The sequence below is a fragment of the Mobula hypostoma genome, chromosome 5, assembly GCF_963921235.1.
Source record: "Mobula hypostoma chromosome 5, sMobHyp1.1, whole genome shotgun sequence".
Classification (NCBI taxonomy): Eukaryota; Metazoa; Chordata; class Chondrichthyes; order Myliobatiformes; family Myliobatidae; genus Mobula; species Mobula hypostoma.
The window spans coordinates 159261490-159282139 of record NC_086101.1 but is presented as its reverse complement, the minus strand read 5'-3'; the positions used below and the strand labels follow the sequence as shown (position 1 = coordinate 159282139).

General features: G+C 37.5%; 1 protein-coding gene across 3 annotated transcripts in view; it reads right to left on the bottom strand.

The window, feature by feature from the left end:
- Positions 1 to 20650, bottom strand: part of fcho2 (FCH and mu domain containing endocytic adaptor 2) — a 223789-nt gene that overhangs the window by 98289 nt on the left and 104850 nt on the right. For 2 of the 3 annotated variants that reach the window (XM_063049223.1, XM_063049225.1), the window contains exons 12-17: positions 17210 to 17267; positions 12831 to 13000; positions 9641 to 9652; positions 9356 to 9380; positions 6055 to 6097; positions 384 to 478 (exon numbers count right to left, since the gene is read on the bottom strand). In XM_063049223.1, coding sequence (XP_062905293.1) covers positions 384 to 478; positions 6055 to 6097; positions 9356 to 9380; positions 9641 to 9652; positions 12831 to 13000; positions 17210 to 17267 — 403 coding nt within the window. The remainder of the gene's footprint in view (positions 1 to 383; positions 479 to 6054; positions 6098 to 9355; positions 9381 to 9640; positions 9653 to 12830; positions 13001 to 17209; positions 17268 to 20650) is intronic. The other variant, XM_063049224.1, reaches the window with a different exon arrangement.

Genomic DNA, 20650 nt, shown 5'->3' with positions numbered 1-20650 from the left:
TAATGCAACCTATACATTTTATTAAACTAAGGGCACCTAGAAATTACTGCTAAAAATGAAAATCAGTTTAAGTGGTGCTTCAATGTGGGGTTAAATGACCTTAACGAAACAAAAACTGTGATCAATAAAATACCATCATCATGATATCAAGGACAATGGTGTCCAGTAACAAGGACATTATTAGATCAAATGAAAACCTTAACAATGGCACAGAATAAATATATATTGGATTACTCTACACATTGGTTAATCCAGCGATGTTAATTACATATTTTTTTAAAAAATCGCAAGAATAATACATTTTACTTTAAAATATCAAATGAAACTCTTACTCTATTCAAAATATTTACACAATTGAACAACAAAAGAACCTAGACATCTACCTGATGAAGTAGTTGATGTAGATGAAGATGATGAATCAAGAGGAGGTCCAAACAATGGATCCAATGAAAACAAGTCACTGCTGACCCGTTTGGCACTATGTAGTATAAATCAAAATTGAGAGGTTTATTGCATTGCACATTGCAATAATAAATAGAGTCCAATTCTAAAATCTAGTACATGGAATGGACTATCAGATTTTCCAGACTATTGAATCTTATTCTAATTAACACCTAAACACACTTACATTTCTCTTCTGTTTTACATATTACTCAACTCTACAATAAGATTTTCAGTGAAGCAGCTGACTTTGAAGAGATGGAATAAACAAGCAATACAGACTCTGGCTTGAGACGAAGCTACCTATATTTCTAACCCTTGACATTCTAGATGGCAATGCAAGCTGCAGTCACATACCCTGTCCCAAATGCAGGAACCCTGGTTCTGGCTACGAACCCCACTTGCACTCTGTCTTCAGCTTACATCTTAATGAGTAAGCCAGACGCTGAACCATCAAGCTTTCTGAACATCAGATGCTAGGTTAACGGAGCTTTCTTCTATTTTTAATTTAGTTGTCATGAAGCTCATTATTCTCATTAACATTAATGCTTGTGTAACTGACATTATAATAAATATAGACCCAGAAACAGGCATGGAGTCAGCATTTCACATTTTGTTCACGTGGACCATAATTTGATTGCTTCATAAATCATTCATAAGCAAACATATAAATAGCTTGTAAACGGGCAAAGCAGTAGTAGATGAATAAGAAACATGAGATAGTCAGATCAAGATAACCAACATTTTCATAATGATAAGAGTTTGCTGAGTGTTGCAAGAAACATAAGTTTGTTGTTGTAGGTGATTTTAATTTTCTACATACTAACTGAGAATCCCATACTGTAAAAGGACTAGATAGGATAGTCTGTCAAATGTGTTCAGGAAAGTTTCCTTCATCAGTACAAAGAAGTCCCAACGAGAGAGCGTGCGATACGGGTTCTGCTATTAGGTAATGAGACAAGGCATGTGTCAAAAGTTTGTGGAGGGGAATACTTTGTATCCAGTGACCACAATACCATTAGTTTGAAAGCAAATATGCAAAAAGATAGCTCTGGTCCACAGACTGAGATTCTAAATTGGAGAAAGGCCAATTTTGATGGTATCAGAATTAATCTGGCAAGTGTGGATTGGGACAGGTTGTTTTTCTGGCAAAAGTGTACTTGGTAAGTGGAAGGCCTTCAAACACAAAATTTTGAGAGTACAAAGCTTGTATGTGCCTGTCAGAATAAAAGATAAAGATAACAAGCATAGGGGACCTTGGTTTTCAAGAGATATTTTAGGCTGGTTAAGAGAACAAAGGAGGTGCATAGCAGGAGTAGGCAATAAGATGCTTATGGAATATAAGAAATGCAGGAGAACACTTAAGAAGGAAATCAGGAAGGCTAAGGGAAGGCATGAAGTTACTCTAGCAGACAAAGTGAATGGAATCCTAAGGCATTCTACAGATATGTTAAGAACTGGAGGATTGCAAAGGACAAAATTGGTCTTCTGGAAGACCAGAATGGTGATCCATGTGTGGAACCGAAACAGATGGGGGAGATCTTAATTTTTTGCATTTATTTTTACTCAGGAGATAGATACAGAATCTATAGAAGTGAGGCAAAGAGGCACCAACTTCATGGACTCTATACAGATTACAGAGGAGGTAGTGTTTGCCACCCTAAGGCAAATCAGGGTGGATAAATCCCCAGGGCCTGACAAGGTGTTCCCTTGGACACTACAGGAGGCAAGTGCAGAAAATTGCCAGGGCTCTAGCAAAGATATTGAAATCATCCTTGGTGACTGGAAGGTACCAGAGAATTTGAGGATAGCCAATGTTGTTTCGCTGTCTGTACAGTTTTCTTCTTTCGATTGTTCTTTCTTTCCTCTCCTTTCTATAAGTGTCTACCTCAGATAAATATTATGTGGAGATTTGTGACAAATATTATTATATGATATATATGTACAGTATCTGAAATACATCTTATAGAAATGTTTGATGATGAAATTCAATAAAAAATAAATTACAAAAAAAAATAAAAAAGGCTTAGGAGAATTTTGGTCAGTGAGTCTGACGTCAGTTGTGGGAATGTTATTGGACAGTATACTAAAGGTCCGGATATTTAAGTACTTGAATAGTCATGGACTGATTAAGAATAGTCAGTGTACGGGGTCTTCCTTTTTTTGTATGTTAAATTTAAAATGGCTTCTTTGTTATGTTATACTTGGGAATGCTTCTTTGTTATGTTAAACGCTGAGAAAGTCCCTCCCGCTAGCAGTTTGTTGAATCACGTTACTGATAAGAGGATGTTATGAACCAATTGGGATAGTTGTTATGGTTTTGGTGTATTTGAACTGTATGCACGGGGTTTTGGGGCAGAAGGCGGGAGAGCAAGACAGAGGATGGACCAGGTACTGTAATGTCTGCTAACAGGGTCGGACCCTGAGGAGGGCGTTCGGCGAGGAGACGTAGACGGACTTGTGCGGAGCGTCTGGTCGACCACCGTTGTTGGTCCCAGGCGTCCGGTCGAGGTGGTCCGAGGGGTCACAGGGTGAAGAAGAAGGTTCTTGAGCTCCAACTGTTTTATGCACGAAGAGATTGAACTTTGATAAGTGTGGCGCCTTTTATTTTCCTTTTATATTTTATTCTCTATTAATTATATAGTTCCAGTAATATCTATAAACTGTAAATCATTTAATCGTATCTGATGTATTGTCCGTTATTTGGGCGGGGTGGGGTACATCACTCAGCATCCACACAAACTAATTACCAGTTTGGCGGGGCCGAGGCTGTTTCTCTAGACAACAGCAAGCCGAGCGACCCTGGGAGTGGCCGGGGGGCTACATCAGCATGGTTTTGTGTGTGATAGGTGAGGTCTAACCAACCTTAGAAAGTTCCAGGAAAGTGGATGAAGGCAATGCAGTGGATGTTGTCTGCATGGATTTTAGTAAGGCATTTCACAAGGCCCTGCATGGGAGGGTGGTCAAGAAAGTTTAATCGCTCGGCGTTCAGGATGAGGTAGTAAACTGAATTAGACATTGGATTTGTGGGAAAAGCCAGATTGTGATGGTAGAGGGTTGCCTCTGACTGGAGGTCTGTGACTAGTGGTGTGCCGCAGGGATCAGTGCTTGGTCATTTATGTCAATGATCTGGATGATAATGTGGTTAACTGGATCAGCAAATTTGTGGATGACACCAAGTTGGGGGTGTAGTGGACTGTGAGGAAGGCTATCATGGGTTGCAGAGGGATCTGCATCAACTGGAAAAAGGGGCTAAAAATGGCAGATGGAATTTAATGCAGACAAGTGCAAGGTGTTGCACTTTGGTAGGACCAACCAGGGTAAGACTTACACAAAATGAACAGTAGGGCACTGGGGAGTGTGGTAGAACAAAGGGATCAGGGAATATAGGTACATAATTAACTGAGAGTGGAATCACAGGTAGATAGGGTCATAAGGAAAGCTTTTGGCAGATGGGTCATCATAAATCAACGTATTGAGCACAGGAGATAGAATATTATGTTGAAGTTGTACAAGACATTGGTGAGGCCTAACTTAGAGTATTGTGCTCAGTTTTGGTCAACTACCTACAGGTAAGATGTAAACAAGGTTGAAAGAGTACAGAGAAAATTTACAAGGATGTTGCCGGGTCTGGAGGACCCAAGTTATAAGGAAAGATTGAATAGGTTAGGACTGTACTCGTTAGAACGTAGAAGATTGAGAGGAGATTTGATAGAGTAGACAAACTTATGAGGGATATACAGTAGATATGGTAAATGCAAGCAGGCCTTTTCCACTGAGGTTGGGTGGGACTACAACTAGAGGTCATGGGTTAAGGGTGAAAGGGGAGAAGTTTAAGGGGAACATGAGGGCAAGCTTCTTCACTCAGCAGGTTGTGAGAGTGTGGAATGAGCTGCCAGCATAAGTGGTGCATGCAAGCTTGATTTCAATGTTTAAGGGCAGTTTGGATAGCTACATGGAAAGTAGCGGTATGGAGGGCTAAGGTCCTGGTGAGGTTGATGGGAGTGGGAGGAATTTAAATGGTTTTGGCATGGATTAGATGGGCCAAAGGGCCTGTTTCCATGCTGCACTTCTCTATGACTCTTTATACTAGCTATATCACCTCTCCGCTCTTGATGCAGTGCCCTGACCTAAGAAAGCAACAGTGCCTTCACAGATGCCCACTCTCAAGTGCAACTTCACCCACTGAGTTTTTCTCCAGCAGATTCTTAACCTATTTTCTGTTTGTTGGACATTTGGTGGTAAATTTAACTAATGTCACATGGACTGGAATGTCACAAAGATGACCTGGAATAAATTGATTGAAGAAGCAGCTAGCTATAGAAGATTTTTTTAGAACCAGAATTAGAATGTTATGAAAGGCTAATCTGAATGAACCATTACTATCTACACAGAGAAAATTTGCAATAGATGAAAGGTCTGCTTTTGGTGGGAGTCAAATAACTTTGGACACTGTATACTGGCCAACATATTCCTCAGCTGAATTTGATGTGTGCAAATACACTGCTTATATATAATCCCTGATTTAGAATGTCCTAAAGCCTTGACTGAAGCTAAAATAATTTCAAGCTATTTACTTCTGACTGATAGGTATAAATTAAATGAAGATTGTTACAAACATTAAAATTGATAATTTTGGGAAATTACAAATATAAAATATGGTTTTATTCAATATTTATTTGGAAATTCCAATTTATCAGACAATATCATTCTACTTATCTGAATGTAATAAGATTGCATCTGTTTTTCTCCCACAATACTAAAACTTAGGTGACATGTTCTTGGATATAACCCCAGAATTTACCAAAGTGAACACTTAGTTAGCTCATAAAACTTAAAATCCTTGTCCACTTATTTCTCCCATTTTATCTCTGTAAAGACATTTGGTTCTGAATGTCCTGCTGAACGTGTCTGTTTTGAGATGGATCTGCCTATCATACCCTGATTTTTGTGCTGATCATTCACTTAGTAACTCTATTATTTTCTTCACATTTATTCATGGTGCATCCAAGGATTAATAAGTTCTTACATCAATGTACAATATTCACAGCATGTCAATGCAATTAGTTCTATCACAAAAAAGGCAGGAACACGTTAAATATCTACTCATCTATTAAACCACTAAAAAAGTAACAGATGTAATGGCATAATTTAGAATATCTTCACAATGTAATGTTGAATTTCAATAAATAATAATGAAAATTTCTTTCCATAGCTAGCATGCTTTAAGTTGGAAAATAAGAAAATTTGACAATTAGTCAAACTTTTGCTGATATAAACCAAACAAAATTCTTGAAAGTAACAAGTTAAGCATATTATAGCACATTTTAAATTCATCATAAGTTAAAAATGACAAGTAACCAAAATGTATAAATATCGGTAGAGAATTTTTCTTTATTGTGCTCTTGAGATAAATAAAAATGTAGGATAGCATTTGTATTTTGTTAAGTTTTAAGTAGCTAATAACTAATTCATGAAGAAAGACAGTATAGCAAAATTAGATATAATTTGTCAATTAGAGGATAGCATGAGTAACGAACACATAAGTCTTTTCTGCAATCTTTTCATTCATCTTCAGACACGTAACCAGCTACTATCCCTTTAGCAACTTACTCAGATGATGGCGCATGCAATCTTGCTCGAACAAGTTCTTCACCTTGAAGAAAGGAAGAAAAGGGATATAAGTTAGGCATTCTAATACGCTTGTGAAAGAACACACGTATATGTTTTGCTAAATATTCAAAATTAACTCTTTAATCTTTTCTGAAAATCAATTTATGATTCAGTAGCTGTAGAATTTCAATTAAAATAGGAAATATTTTCTAATACACAGAAACAAAGATATAATTTTAAAGCAAAGAGGTAAATATCTGGCTTATTGTCCACATGCCATCTTGTGAGAACAATTACTTAATTAGTTCCACATTCCTTCCCTTCAAATTTGCAAGCAAATATACAATATTATTTTGAAAGTTGCTCTTGAATGAATTTCCTTTTTTTGTAAATATTTCCTACAATTTCAAGGTACACTTACTGAAGCAATTCCTCCTGACTGAGCCATTTGAACATCAGTACGACTCAAGCTTCTGTGCACAGAAATCCAAGACCTACTGAACTACAGATAGCGCTACAACAACATAAAACCCAGTCTTGCTACAGAACTTCTGGCAAATGATCCCAACTTATTTAAATGAAGAGTCTAGGGCTGTGAATTACGAGGTAATGGGGAACATGATCATTCTAAACAACTGTTTTACTTTAGTTTAGAATTTTAAACTATTTTTAACTGTTTGTATTTAAATATTTTAAATAATTAATTTTCTTATATTTATTCCCTTTTATAAAATGTCAGAAACATTTAAAAGTTGTTAATTTGCCTCAGAGCCAAAGGCTGTGCAGAGATCTGAAAAGAAAGATGCAAATTGTAAAGTGAAGACCTTACTTAACTGGAACCACATTAAGTTGCTGGGTACAGGGATGATGGACGAGCAGGACTTGTTGCAATTTCTGAAACAAATAGCAGTATTGACTGATTTCAAGTTTAGTCTGGGGTTAGAGAGTGGGAAGCTTACCTGTGGCCATTATCAAAAATAATAAATGTGAAGAAGAGAGCTTCAACAGCAGATGAACAGTGATTGGGCTACCTTAGAGAAATCTCTTGAAAGTGGATATTGGAGAATTATGACAATGGCACTGTGATATGGTCAGAAGGTATGTGGTATTTTTAGATCAAATAATTGCAGTTTCAAGGAGTTCCTGAGGAAAGCGATGGAGTTAATTGTTGAGGAGAGTGGTAAGAGATAAAGTGTTAGGAGGACATATGGGTTAAACCAAAGAAGAAATAAAGGGCACAATTACACTGCTGAGAATGTACTTTTTTCTTTCAAACAATCAAAGAAAATAGAAGAACTAATGTCTAGGCAAAAACTTAACAAGTGCAAACACAACAGCTACTAATTGTGGGTAATTACTCAAAATTTACAGCAATAACATAGTGTAAAATATGCAGAGAGCACAGAGTGCATTCAGGACAACTTTTTTCGTCAATAAATAGAAGATGAACAAAAACGCTGGGAGATATTTCTGGATTTAATTTCAAGGAACAAAGCCAGACAAGTGGAACGTATATTTGTGGGACAATAGTTTTGTTGAAATTCAGTTAGATTTATTATAATAATGGAAAAGTTTCTCATTTGAAGGAAATAATTTCTATTGACTGAGAAGTGATTTACAAAAGTGAACCAGAAATAGCTACATGAAGGTAAATCAGCATTAAAATAGATTCAAGTTGCTAGGATAAACAATGTTCAGGTAGTGAAGTATAACAAGACTAGAGTCTCCTGGATGCAAGGTCCATGGAGGATAGGAAATGGCCAAAGAAAAAAGAAAAATTTTGTTAAACACCAAGAAGTTTAGATTGCACAAAGCCCAATAGAGTACAAGAAGTGCAGAGAGCAAATTTAAAAAAAAGGGGGTGGGGGGTGGGTGGGTAGAATGACAAGTCTAAAAAATTTCAAATTTACTTTATGAGTATTTAAAAGAGTCAGAAGATACTGAGGAAAGAGAAATGGTTATTAGGAAACCCATACTTGGAGGCAGAGGATTTGGGTAAAATTCTTAATTGCTTATTAAATATTTTGCAGATGTTTTCACAGAAGATTGAAACATGATAAGGCACATCATGCAGAAGGAGAGTGTTAACTACTGGGTTAACAGTCACAAAAGGCCCAGAGGAAATTGCAGCTCCACACTTCATTTACTAATATCCTTCTCAGTTACAATGAATTCCCTATCAGCAATCAGACAGACAAGTTCTTTGCATGCATAAAAAGTCAAACATCTTCCTGTCTGAAAAATTATGTACATTTAATATTTTAAAAATTGCACAAATTCAGTGTTGGAAGTAAAACTGTCTTGGTCAAAAATATAGTATTTGTAGCAAGATGAGTTTAATAATGTTTAAAAAACTCTGGGGACGTATACAAAAAATAGAAAACAGAACAGGATTCTATAGTTTACATGCATTCTAAAATTAGGTTATACAGATCCCTGAGCATGACATCATGCTTACCTCAAGCATGGCTCATGACTTTAAATAAGCAATTTAAACTCAATCATAGTTACTTAGCATAAAACAAGAAATGATCTAACAAAATGATCTAAGGAGCTGGTGGTAGACCTGAGGAGAGCTAAGGTACCAGTGACCCCTGTTTCCATCCAGGGGGGTCAGTGTAGACATGGTGGAGGATTACAAATACCTGGGGATACGAATTGACAATAAACTGGACTGGTCAAAGAACACTGAGGCTGTCTACAAGAAGGGACAGAGCTGTCTCTATTTCCTGAGGAGACTGAGGTCCTTTAACATCTGCCGGACGATGCTGAGGATGTTCTACAAGTCTGTGGTGGCCAGTGCTATCATGTTTGCTGTTGTGTGCTGGGGCAGCAGGCTAAGGGTAGCAGATACCAACAGAATCAACAAACTCATTCGTAAGGCCAGTGATGTTGTGGGGATGGAACTAAACTCTCTCACAGTGGTGTCTGAAAAGAGGATGCTGTCCAAGTTGCATGCCATCTTAGTCAATGTCTCCCATCCACTACATGATGTACTGGGTGGGCACAGGAGTACATTCAGCCAGAGACTCATTCCACCGAGATGCAACACAGAGCGTCATAGGAAGTCATTCCTGCCTGTGGCCATCAAACTTTACAACTCTTCTCTTGGAGGGTCAGACACCCTGAGCCAATAGGCTGGTCCTGGACTTATTTCATAATTTTACTGGCATAATTTACATATTACTATTTAACTATTTATGGTTCTATTACTATTTATTATTTATGGTGCAACTGTAATGAAAACCAATTTCCCCCGGGATCAATAAAGTATGACTATGACTATGACAATCATACTTACTAGATAAATTTCTTTTCATTGCGATCTGGATTGACAAAATAAACATTATTTAGAAATACAGTAAAACCATCGTTCAAATTCTATTAATAACAAATATAAAAAACAGGATTCTTAGGCCTACATACATTTTGTTAATTCAGCAAAATAATGATTCTGAATTTCCTGGTGGCATACAACAGTGTACAAATACAAATATAGTTCATAAACATGCACAACTCATTCTTATCTACAATTAGCAGTACACAAATTCTCACTCAGGTATTCAGGGATGAAATAATCACTTACCGGACTGTGCCTCTGATGTCAGCATGTAAACAAAAAAGTAAACGTAATGTCAAATACTCATTTGTTAAATTACATTTCAACAATATATTTACATCAAGAGATCTCAAAAATGAAGGGAGGAATTTTCTGCTAACTGACCAGATGCCCTATTCCTACCTTCCTTTTTTCCCCACACATGCCTCCAAGAAACGTCTTCCACCGATAGACCAGTGCCAGCTTATCAAAGAGACTCAGTGAACTTCTATACCTTTTTGACTGCCACTGATATTCTGTATCCTGAATGCTATTTACAGCTCAGTGAGGTACTGCTCCTACTCCATTCACTCCTAGGCATTCCTACTATCAGCACTGTTGCTTGAATTGAAAATTTGATAATGCTGAACACTAAGGGACAAAATACTACAATGTTTAATAAAAGGTTAAAAGAACAAATACGACAGGTGTAGTTAAAAACTGAAATACCTTTAAATCAACTGAATTAAATCAACTACAAAGGAAACAACATTTCATTTATTGTCCACTCCTCAACCACATTTTTCCCCATTGATTTTAGCCAGGTCAGGTCCCAGACAGATTTATGAGCTTCGGAACTGGGAAATCTGAAGAAGTTTCACTATCCTAGAACAGTGCAGGTGGCCCATGATTGGCACTTAAGCTAGAGCAGAACAGATGGCCAGATCTTATTCATCTGTTTGGATTTTCAATCTTCTGCCAATAGTGGTTGAAAACTATATCTGAGCTGATCTGATCGTTCTTAAGTTCCCACAATCCTGATTGATAAGTTACAGAACATGGGCCTCTGTACCTCCCTCTGCAATTGGATCCTCAACTTCCTAACCGGAAGACCACAACCAGTGTGTATTAGTGATAATACCTCCTCCTCGCTGAAGATCAATACTGGTGCACCTCAGGGGTGTGTGCTTAGCCCACTGCTCTACTCTCTCTATACCTATGACTGTTTGGCTAGGCATAGTTCAAATACCATCTATGAATTTGCTGATGATACATTGTTGGTAGAATCCCAGATAGAGACGAGAACGAATACAGGAGCAATATACCAACTAGTGGAGTGGTGCTGCAGCAACCACCTTGTACTCAACGTCAGTGAGATGAAAGAGCTGATTGTGGAATTCAGGAAGGGTAAGATACCACTCCTCATAGAGGGATCAGAAGTGGAGAGAATGAGCAGTTTTTAAATGTATATTATTTCTGTTTTTGTACAATTTTTAATCTATTCAATATACTGTAATTTATTTATTTTCTATATTACGTATTGCATTGAACTGCTGCTGCTAAGTTAGCAAGTTTCATGACATATGCTGGTGATAATAAAACTGATTCTGAAAAAATATATTTAAAAGTTACATTGTTTTTGTTCCAATAACTTATATTTAAGAATGTGTAATTAAGCACTTTTATTGAGAAAATGAATAATAAGAGTTAAGAAAATAAGGGCAAGAAATGAATAACAAAGGCTGAAGCACTTTAACAATAAATTTTTGTTATCCACTTAGTTAAGGGTCTAAGTCTCAAAATAAGAACAAATATGAGAAGTAACGTCTTCACCAAGAGAAAATTAACCTTTGGGATTCACTATCCAACAGGATTGCAGAGGCACAGTCACTGTCATTGACTCAGTCACTATCATTCAAGTCAGATTGATTTCTTTTCATATATTAAAGAAATATGTGGTTACTGCCCGAAAGTACTGTTGAGGAAAAATATAAAAGTGACCTTATTGAATAGCAGAACAGCCATAAGGAGCCAATCTACTTCCATTTCTATTTCTTATGCCCTCGTGATTATTCCATTAGCCTTCAGAATGTACTGAACAAATACATGCTAAATTCAGGCTAAATATTAAGCATGCCAGGGTTAACTTAAACATTTGATATAAATAAAAGTCAATTTGACTATTAACAAGTACTTCTATATTAATTCTTCTGCAGTTTCATTTTTCATTCTTCACCAACATTTCCCCTAATCATTACAAAATTCATTGAGCCGATTAGTAGAAAGTGCATAATTGTAATCTAAAACTAACATTAACAACCGATTTATTCTAAGAACCATAAAGAATTGATCATCTCCAGTTAAGGAGAATAAGACTTTTTTTAGTATTTAACATAATTGTATAATCTCTACTCCCTTAAACTTGACCAGTTTGGAAATGCACACGAGTGGCAACGATGGAAACCGACCCCTAAAATTCATGAAACACAAATAACTATCCAAACCTATGTTATAACAATTTTTGTTTCGGATATACAGAATCACTAATGGTTTGAAAGGTACAAGTTGACATTCAGTTATAATGGATGGCAAACATCCTAGTTTAAGCTAACGCGAAATATCAAATCAAATATTTAAAACAAATAAATCACTAGAATGTATTATTTAACCTTGAAAATCTAACTGAAATATGGCACAGGATATTTTAATGCATTTTAGGGTTCTGAACATTGCGAGGGCAGAACTTATTGTCTGCCTCGATTTGCCCTTGAAGAAATGGGCTGAGTTCACAAACTGCAGAAGTTCATAACCAAAAATTTAAAAATTAACCTATTTCATATTTGACGCTAATTAGTAATGATAAATTAAAATACTGCAGAACAAGCATCAAAAAAGTACAACATTTATTTGATGCAAGTTGACTCCAAGTTCCATATTTACCTTTAAATCATGTTTCACTTCTAACAATATATCTTCTGAGCAATATAAGCAGATCTTGGATGTTTTTATCATTATCACTAACTTTGGTTATTGATTGTGTAAACAAGGTTACAAAATTACACTATATATGGTGAATGAATGTAGATTAGCTTAATTTGTCACACGTCCATCTAACCATCCAGTGAAATGCTTTGTTTGTGTCACAACAAATCAGCGAGGATTGTGCTGGGCAGCCCACAAGTGTCGCAAAGCTTTCGGTGCCAACACAGCATGCCCACAACTCACTCACCCTAATGGTGTCTTTGGAATGTGAGAGAAAACTGGAGCCTCCAGAGAAAACCCAGGTAGTTATTGGGAGAACGTACAAATTCCTTACAGGGGGCAGCAGGAATTCAACCCCAATTATTGATTACTGACGCTGTAAAGAGATCCACTAACTACTGTGGCATACTGCAAAATCCAGTAAGTAATTTTTAATGTTAGTTAAAATATTAATATACAAACATAAAATACTTACAGATGGGGAAGGAGAAAGTGTAATATTCCCAATGGAAGCTTTCAGTTCTTCTAATGTGTGGTTTGCATCATTGTTTGGTTGCATGGGCTTAATTTGCACATGGAACTTTTTGGGTTCCTCATCATCAGAACCCGAATCACTTGATGAATAAAAATTATTTTCTTTGGCATGTTTGCATCAGTTAAGGGAACAACAAGTTGTTCAAACTTATAACTCTATAGGGATTGTAGCCCCAAACAACAGTTGAAGATATCTAACTGTTCTGAGGACAAAAGGATCAAGTTCTAATGGCAGAACTGTACCATTTACTACTTTACTATTATGCAACACACTGGTGTGGGAAAGAGTTTCAGCATCACTTCTTAATAAATGAGCTAGCTACTTCATTTTTAAAAACACAAGATGCTTTCAAAGGACTAATAACCTTTTAGTTGATATAAAAATCACGTGACTAGAAATCTTCTGCCATATGAAATAGCAGAGCAGGAGAAATGTTGCAAATTGTGAGAGTTTGCCGAGACCAGTGAGATGCTTGGCAACCACATTTGCAATGATTTTTGCATCATCTGCAACCTTCCCAAAAGCTGAAATCTCAACTACACATATAGGGCAAGGCAAAAATTACCTAAACACCTCAATTCACAAAGTAGTCGTGCATCTTTCGTCAGCAAGCAAGTAGCCTAGACTTGGGCAGTGGCCAGGATCTGACCATAAGTCAGGCAAGTTTGGAAACACATTACACATTGATACAAGAACCTTGACCTTTGACCTAACTCAGTTAAAATATGTCATTCTATAAATATGATTGAAGACCGTAGGGTGGATGGCAAGCCTGAAAAGGGCATAGGATACAGGAGCAATACAAATAAAATGCTGGAGAACTCAGCAGATCAGGCAGCATCTATGGAGAGGAATAAAGAGTTGATGTTTTGGGCAAGACCATTCATCCAAGTAGTGTACAGGATACTGGGACGAGCTGTCACAATTTACATCAATGGCATGGATGCTAGAAAAGAATGAAACACATCCACGTTTCTTAACAAAACAAAACTTGGTGGGAAAATGAACTAATAGAAAATGTCTCCTTAAGAACTGAGGCAGGTGAAGTAGATGGTACAAAATGAAGAATAAGGATATACATTCTCATGAGAAGAACAGAAAAACAATTTTAAAACTGCAATAACTGGCAAATGCTGGTGCACAGAAGAGTTTAGTGTTCTAACTTAAGAAATTAGGAAAGTAGGCATGTGGAAACCCAAAATAATTAGGAATCTGTGAGTCTGCTGAGACCCATGAATTGCCTTTTAATACAAGGGGGCTGGAAAATACAGAACACTACAAATGTCTTGGGCACATATATGCCACTTGGGTACCAAAGTCTTTTGCAGGGTACTGCAGTAATTTTATGTATTGTACTGAACTGCTGCTGCTGTAAAAAAAACAAATTTCATGACACAGGTGAGTGATGATAAATCTGATTCTTATATGGGTCTCTAGAGTGGACCAAGAGTGGGAAGGGGGCAGGGAGAGGAGAATCATAATTGGGAAAAAGGGAAGAGAGAGAGGAGGGAGCAGCAAGCACCATTGAGACATTCTGTAATGAGCAATTGTTTGGAATCAAATGACCTTGCCTGGTGTCCCAGGGATGGGTGTGTCTGCACCCAAGCCATCCACCCATGCCCCTGGCACTTCCTCTTTGCCACCTGTCACACACCCCTCCTGCAGTGGTCCAATCTCTCCACTCCCAATACAGTGGCATGCAAAAATTTGGGCACCCCTGGTCAAAATTTCTGTTACTGTGAATAGCTAAGCGAGTAAAAGATGAACTGATTTCCAAAAGGCATAACATTAAAGATGACACATTTCTTTAATATTTTAAGCAAGAAAAGATTTTTTTATTTCCATCTTTTACAGTTTCAAAATAACAAAAAAGGAAAATGGCCCAAAGCAAAAGTTTGGGCACCCTGCATGGTCAGTATTTAGTAACACCCCCTTTGTCTTGTCATCTTCAGAAGTTTTCTGATGACTCTGCCATAGTTGGATGCATCAGCAAGGGAGATGGGGCTGAGTACAGGGCTACAGCAGGAAACTTTGTCACATGGTGTGAGCAGAATTATCTGCAGCTTAATGTGAAAAAGACTAAGGAGCTGTGGTAGACCTGAGGAGAGCTAAGGTACCAGCGACCCCTGTTTCCATGCAGGGGGTCAGTGTGGACATGGTGGAGGATTACAGATACCTGGGGATATGAATTGACAATAAACTGGACTGGTCAAAGAACAATGAGGCTGTCTACAAGAAGGGTCAGAGCCGTCTCTATTTCCTGAGGAGACTGAGGTCCTTTAACATCTGCCGGACGATGCTGAGGATGTTCTACGAGTCTGTGGTGGCCACTGCGATCATGTTTGCTGTTGTGTGCTGGGGCAGCAGGCTGAGGGTAGCAGACACCAACAGAATCAACAAACTCATCCATAAGGCCAGTGATGTTGTGGGAATGGAACTGGACTCTCTGACGGTGGTGTCTGAAAAGAGGATGCTGTCCAAGTTGCATGCCATCTTGGACAATGTCTCCCATCCTCTACATAACGTACTGGTTGGGCACAGGAGTACATTCAGCCAGAGACTCATTCCACTGAGATGCAACATCGAGTGTCATAGGAAGTCATTCCTGCCTGTGGCCATCAAACTTTACAACTCCTCCCTTGGAGGGTCAGACACCCTGAGCCAATAGGCTGGTCCTGGACTTATTTCCTGGCATAATTTACATATTACTATTTAACTATTTATGATTTTGTTACTATTTAATTATTTATGGTGCAACTGTAATGAAAACCAATTTCCCCCGGGATCAATAAAGTATGACTATGACTATGACTATGACTATTTGGCAAGTACCACAGCTTGTAAACACTTTTCGTAGCCAGCTAAGTGTCTTTCAATTCTTGTTTGGGGGATTTTCGCCCATTCTTCCTTGCAAAAGGCCTCTAGTTCTGTGAGATTCTTGGGCCGTCTTGCATGCACTGCTCTTTTGAGTTCTATCCACAGATTCTTGATGATGTTTAGGTCAGGGGACTGTGAGGGCCATGGCAAAACCTTCAGCTTGTGCCTCTTGAGGTAGTCCATTGTGGATTTTGAGGTGTGTTTAGGCTCATTATCCTGTTGTAGAAGCCATTCTCTTTTCATCTTCAGCTTTAATACAGACAGTGTGATGTTTGCTTCCAGAATTTGCTGTTATTTAATTGAATTCATTCTTCCCTCTACCAGTAAACGTTCCCCGTGCCACTGGCTGCAACGCAAGCCTAAAGCATGATCGATCCACCCCCGTGCTTAACAGTTGGAGAGGGATTCTTTTCATGAAATGCTGCACCCTTTTTTCTCCAAACATACCTTTGCTCATTGCGGCCAAAAAGTTCTATTGAAAAGGTTCAAAGGAACATCTAAACAAGCCTGATGCATTTTGGAAAAAAGTCCTGTGGACTGATGAAGTTAAAATAGAACTTTTGAACCCACAATCTATCTTGTTATGATCTTGCACCTTATTGTCTATCTGCACTCTGTATTCTGTTATTGATTTACTATCCTGATGCACTGTGTAATGAATTAATCACTTCGAACAGTAAGAAGATAAGCTTTCGACTGTATCACAGCGCATGTAACAATAATAAACCAATTCCAATTCTTTAGAATTCCCCTCTTCAGATTCTTATGATTGCTCATTTACTGAGTACATTCAAGCCTGACAATGAAAAGTTTCTGATTAATAATGAAATTAGAGATATGGGATTTGAGTGGGAAAGTAAACAAGGTGTAGGTCTGTGCTGCTAATATTTTATTCAGTTCTAAATACCACACTTAAGGAAAGAAGTCACTGCCTTAGGGGTGTCATGATCTCAAGTGAAAACAAAGTCAGTTTACTCTTCTATTATCAAAATTAGCTGGGGGAGGTTTAGATGGAAGTGTTGAAAATGATGCAAGAAGCTGCTAGAATAAATATAAGGAAATGTTTACTCTATGGCAGGACTAACCAGAGAATGCTGCTTTTAGATTTTAGTAGTAAAAGAACTTCAGGAGACACTGTGAGGAGGGGAGAGAAAAGTTTGAAACAGTACATTGTTATTATTTAGAAAGCTTTACTTGAATGAATGGTGGAAACAAATTCAACATTTGTTTTTTTAAATATCAAATTTGGTGAATTCTATTTCATGAAAAAGATTTTTTCACAGCTGTATATATCAATTAGAAATCAACATTTCTGTATTTTACTCTGAATAGTAGTTTGTTGACTGATATGTACAAACTATTACAGTTGCTTATTTGCATTGTGAACTTCATTAACTGCCCAACGATAATTTTCAACATTAGTAAGTTCAGGTTAAGGATATTAGTTTGATTCACTTCTGGCTTGATACAGTAACCCTCCTCATCCACCTCTGGCATATTCTGTTGAAGAAAGAGAAAAATATGATGGTTAACCATAATGGGAAACTTTTTTTTAAAATTGGATCTCTGCCACTTACTATCAGGCTATTAAAATTGTGTGTAAAAATACCAAATATCTGTGATGGAACAAGAAAACAAATGCAAAAAAAATCTCTTAAGTATGCTGTGCAATTATTTAGTTTGGCTAAAGACAATTTTAAGTGTTTAAAAAGTAGTGAATAATACCTTTGTGAAACACCTAAATTAAAAACTTTAGAAAAAAGAACATATTGTCCTGATCAACTGTCTTTTTTGATTCAAAGCAGTCCCTAAGTGAGCCACAAGAGAAAATCTACTAGAAAACACTTTTTTTTGTGGGGAGATGAGCATACTTATTCTACAGAAACTGTCTTCTCATTAAATAAATGTTACTGAATTGCTTAGCACAGAGTAAGCCCTTTGGCCTAATGTCCATGTTGACTGAAGTCCTGAGGTTGTCCCATTTGCCTACTTCGACCCACATCTCTCTAATTCTTTCCTATCCATGTACCTGTATAAATGTCTTTCAGAGTACAGTCCGCAGTGCTGTTTTCTGCTGGGAAGTTGGTTTTGATGAGAGGATGACACTGACAATCAGTGAGGCTGTCAAGAGTGCTGTTTTTAATGAATATTTGTCAATGTCAGGAGTACATGCACTAGCCCTCTTTGGGGTCAGTGATGGAAAGGGTAATAGTTTCATATCTCTATGCACTATGAAGATGGCATGTCATTTATTGTACTTCAATAGCAGTTTCTATAGAGACGTGGTAGAGAGTCTTGTGACTGGTTACATCACTGCCAGTTATGGAGGCTCCAATGCACAGGATCAAGAGGCTTCGGTGGGTTGTAAGCTTAACCAGCTCCATCACAGGCACAACCGTCCTCACCATCAAGGACATCTCCAAGAAGGCAGTTTCCATCATAAATGGCCCTCACCACGTGTGACATGCCCTTTTCTTGTTACCAAGATACAGTGGGGGGTACAAGAGCCTGAAGACCCACACTCAGAGTTTTAGGAATTAGCTTCTTCCCCTCTCTCTGCCATTTTTGGCCCCAATCCCAGCTGCAAAAGGAAGAGGGTTAGGCATGGAGTTAGCAACACCACCCCATAAGAACCCAGAGCTACAGAAATGCCAACAGAAGCCTCAAAGACCTCATCCCTAGGAAAAGAAGGATCTTTGCCTAGAAGACACCAAGAAAATGGGCTACAACTTGAAACAGTGGCTCAAAACAGAGGACTCTGGCAAGCTGCTGTCCATGGTCTATGCCCCGGTAGAGTTGAAGGTAAGTAAGTTCCTCCCAATACCGTCAGATTTCTGAATGATCCATGAACATTGCCTCGTTATTCCTCTTTTGTATTATTTATCTATTTTAGTAACAGAGTCATTTATATGTCTTGCACCATGCTGTTACAAAACAACAAATTTCACAACATATGTCAGTAATAATAAACCCAATTCTGACTAAAAATACACACACCTAAAAGCATTTTACTTAATTAAATCAGATAAATACTTTCTCCAAATTTCTCTTATTCATTTCAATGGGCTATTTATGATCCTATAGTTAATCCTATAGTTCCAAATAACTAAAGTTCTAATATCTTTAATTTGAAGCACTGGGAGAAATCAACTATTCATTTCCTGTAACTTCCATTGTCAAGAGGATCCAGCAAAGTTACAGAGTGAACTGTATTTTTAAGAATTTTTCATAATTTCTTTCTGTGGTCTTTACAAAGCCAGAAGGCAAAATTAACTATTTTCACATCTATGTATTTATTTGCCTCTAGTGAAAAATTTAGCCACATTTGGTCAATCATTAAAAATATATAAATGTATTATACCACCAAATAAATAAATGTATTCAGAAATTTCAGTCACATACCAAGTCCATCATACTCATTAGAACAAAAAAAAGACAAGGAAGATCTCTGTTCCGTGAGATATTGAGAGTGGGTAAGGAAGAACTGAAATTCCAACTTCATTTACCATGAACATTAGAACTGCATGATTTTATTTAAACATAGGACACAGCGCAGTAAAGGAACCGTCCAGCCACAATGCCTTTGCCAAGATTGATACCAACTTAAACTAATCCCATCTGCTTGTACATATATCCTACCATTCCCTGCCTGTTCATGTGCCTGCCTAAATGCCTCTTAGATGTTGCTATCATATCTATTTCCAACACTTGCCGAAAGCTCATTCCAGGACCTTCCAGTCTGTGTAAAAAAAATTGACTCATGAACCTCTTTTAAATTTTCTCCTCACTTTAAAAGTATTTGATATTTCTACTTCAGGAAAAGGACTCCATCTACCTTATCTACTCTACAAATATGCAAAACTATGTGGGAGGGAAGGGTTAGATTGACATTGGAGTATGTTAAAAAGCTGGAATAACGTTGTGGGCTGAAGGTCTTTTGCTGTACTGTTTTATGCTCTTATTACCTTATCTACTGTCTTTCTGATACTCCAGAGAAAATGATCCAAGTTTACTGAACCTTTCCTTATAGCTGGTACCTTCTAATCCAGGCAATATCCTGGTGAATCATTTCTGCACTCTCTTCCAAGCCTCCATAACCTTCCTGTAATATCCTCAACTTTAATACTCAATGCACAAAACAATAAAGTCAACTACATCATACACTTTCTTCATTACCCTATTTACATGTGCCCACTTACAGAGAACTGTAGAGTTACACCGAAAGATCCCTCTGCACATCAATGCTCTTAAAGGTCAAGCTACTTACTATATAATTTTTCCTTTATAGTTGGTCTCCCAAAACGCAGCACCTCACACTTATACAAATTATATTCCCTACCACTGTTCTGTCTACAATTTCAAATGGTCTGTTGAATCTTCTAGCAACCTGCTGAAATTCCTGCTGAATCTTTTAGCAACCTTCCTCACTATCCACAACTATGCCAATATTTGTGTCGTCCACAAGTTTACTGAATCAGTCCACTTACATTTTCATCCACAACACAGGACCCAGCACTGATCGTTTCAGAACACCACTGGTCCCAGACCTCCAATCAAAATGACACCTCCATCACTACACTCACTTTTCTTTGGTTAAGCCAATTTTGAATCCAATCCCCAAAGGAGTAATTAAACTATTCAGAAATCAAACTGAATAAATTTAAGATGCCGCAGACAGATTAAATTGCATCTCCTTCCTCAAATCTTTGCAGGTGGCATAATTTCCTGTTCTGTATTATTCATTTTATCCCAGCATTGGATGGACTACATTTGATAGAAATCTGCAACATTTATTTAATGAAATACTTCTTTTAAACAAATAAGAAAAAGTTTGTTGTTTGTAATCAACTCTGTACCTTAAATTCTACTGTTCTACTTTAACT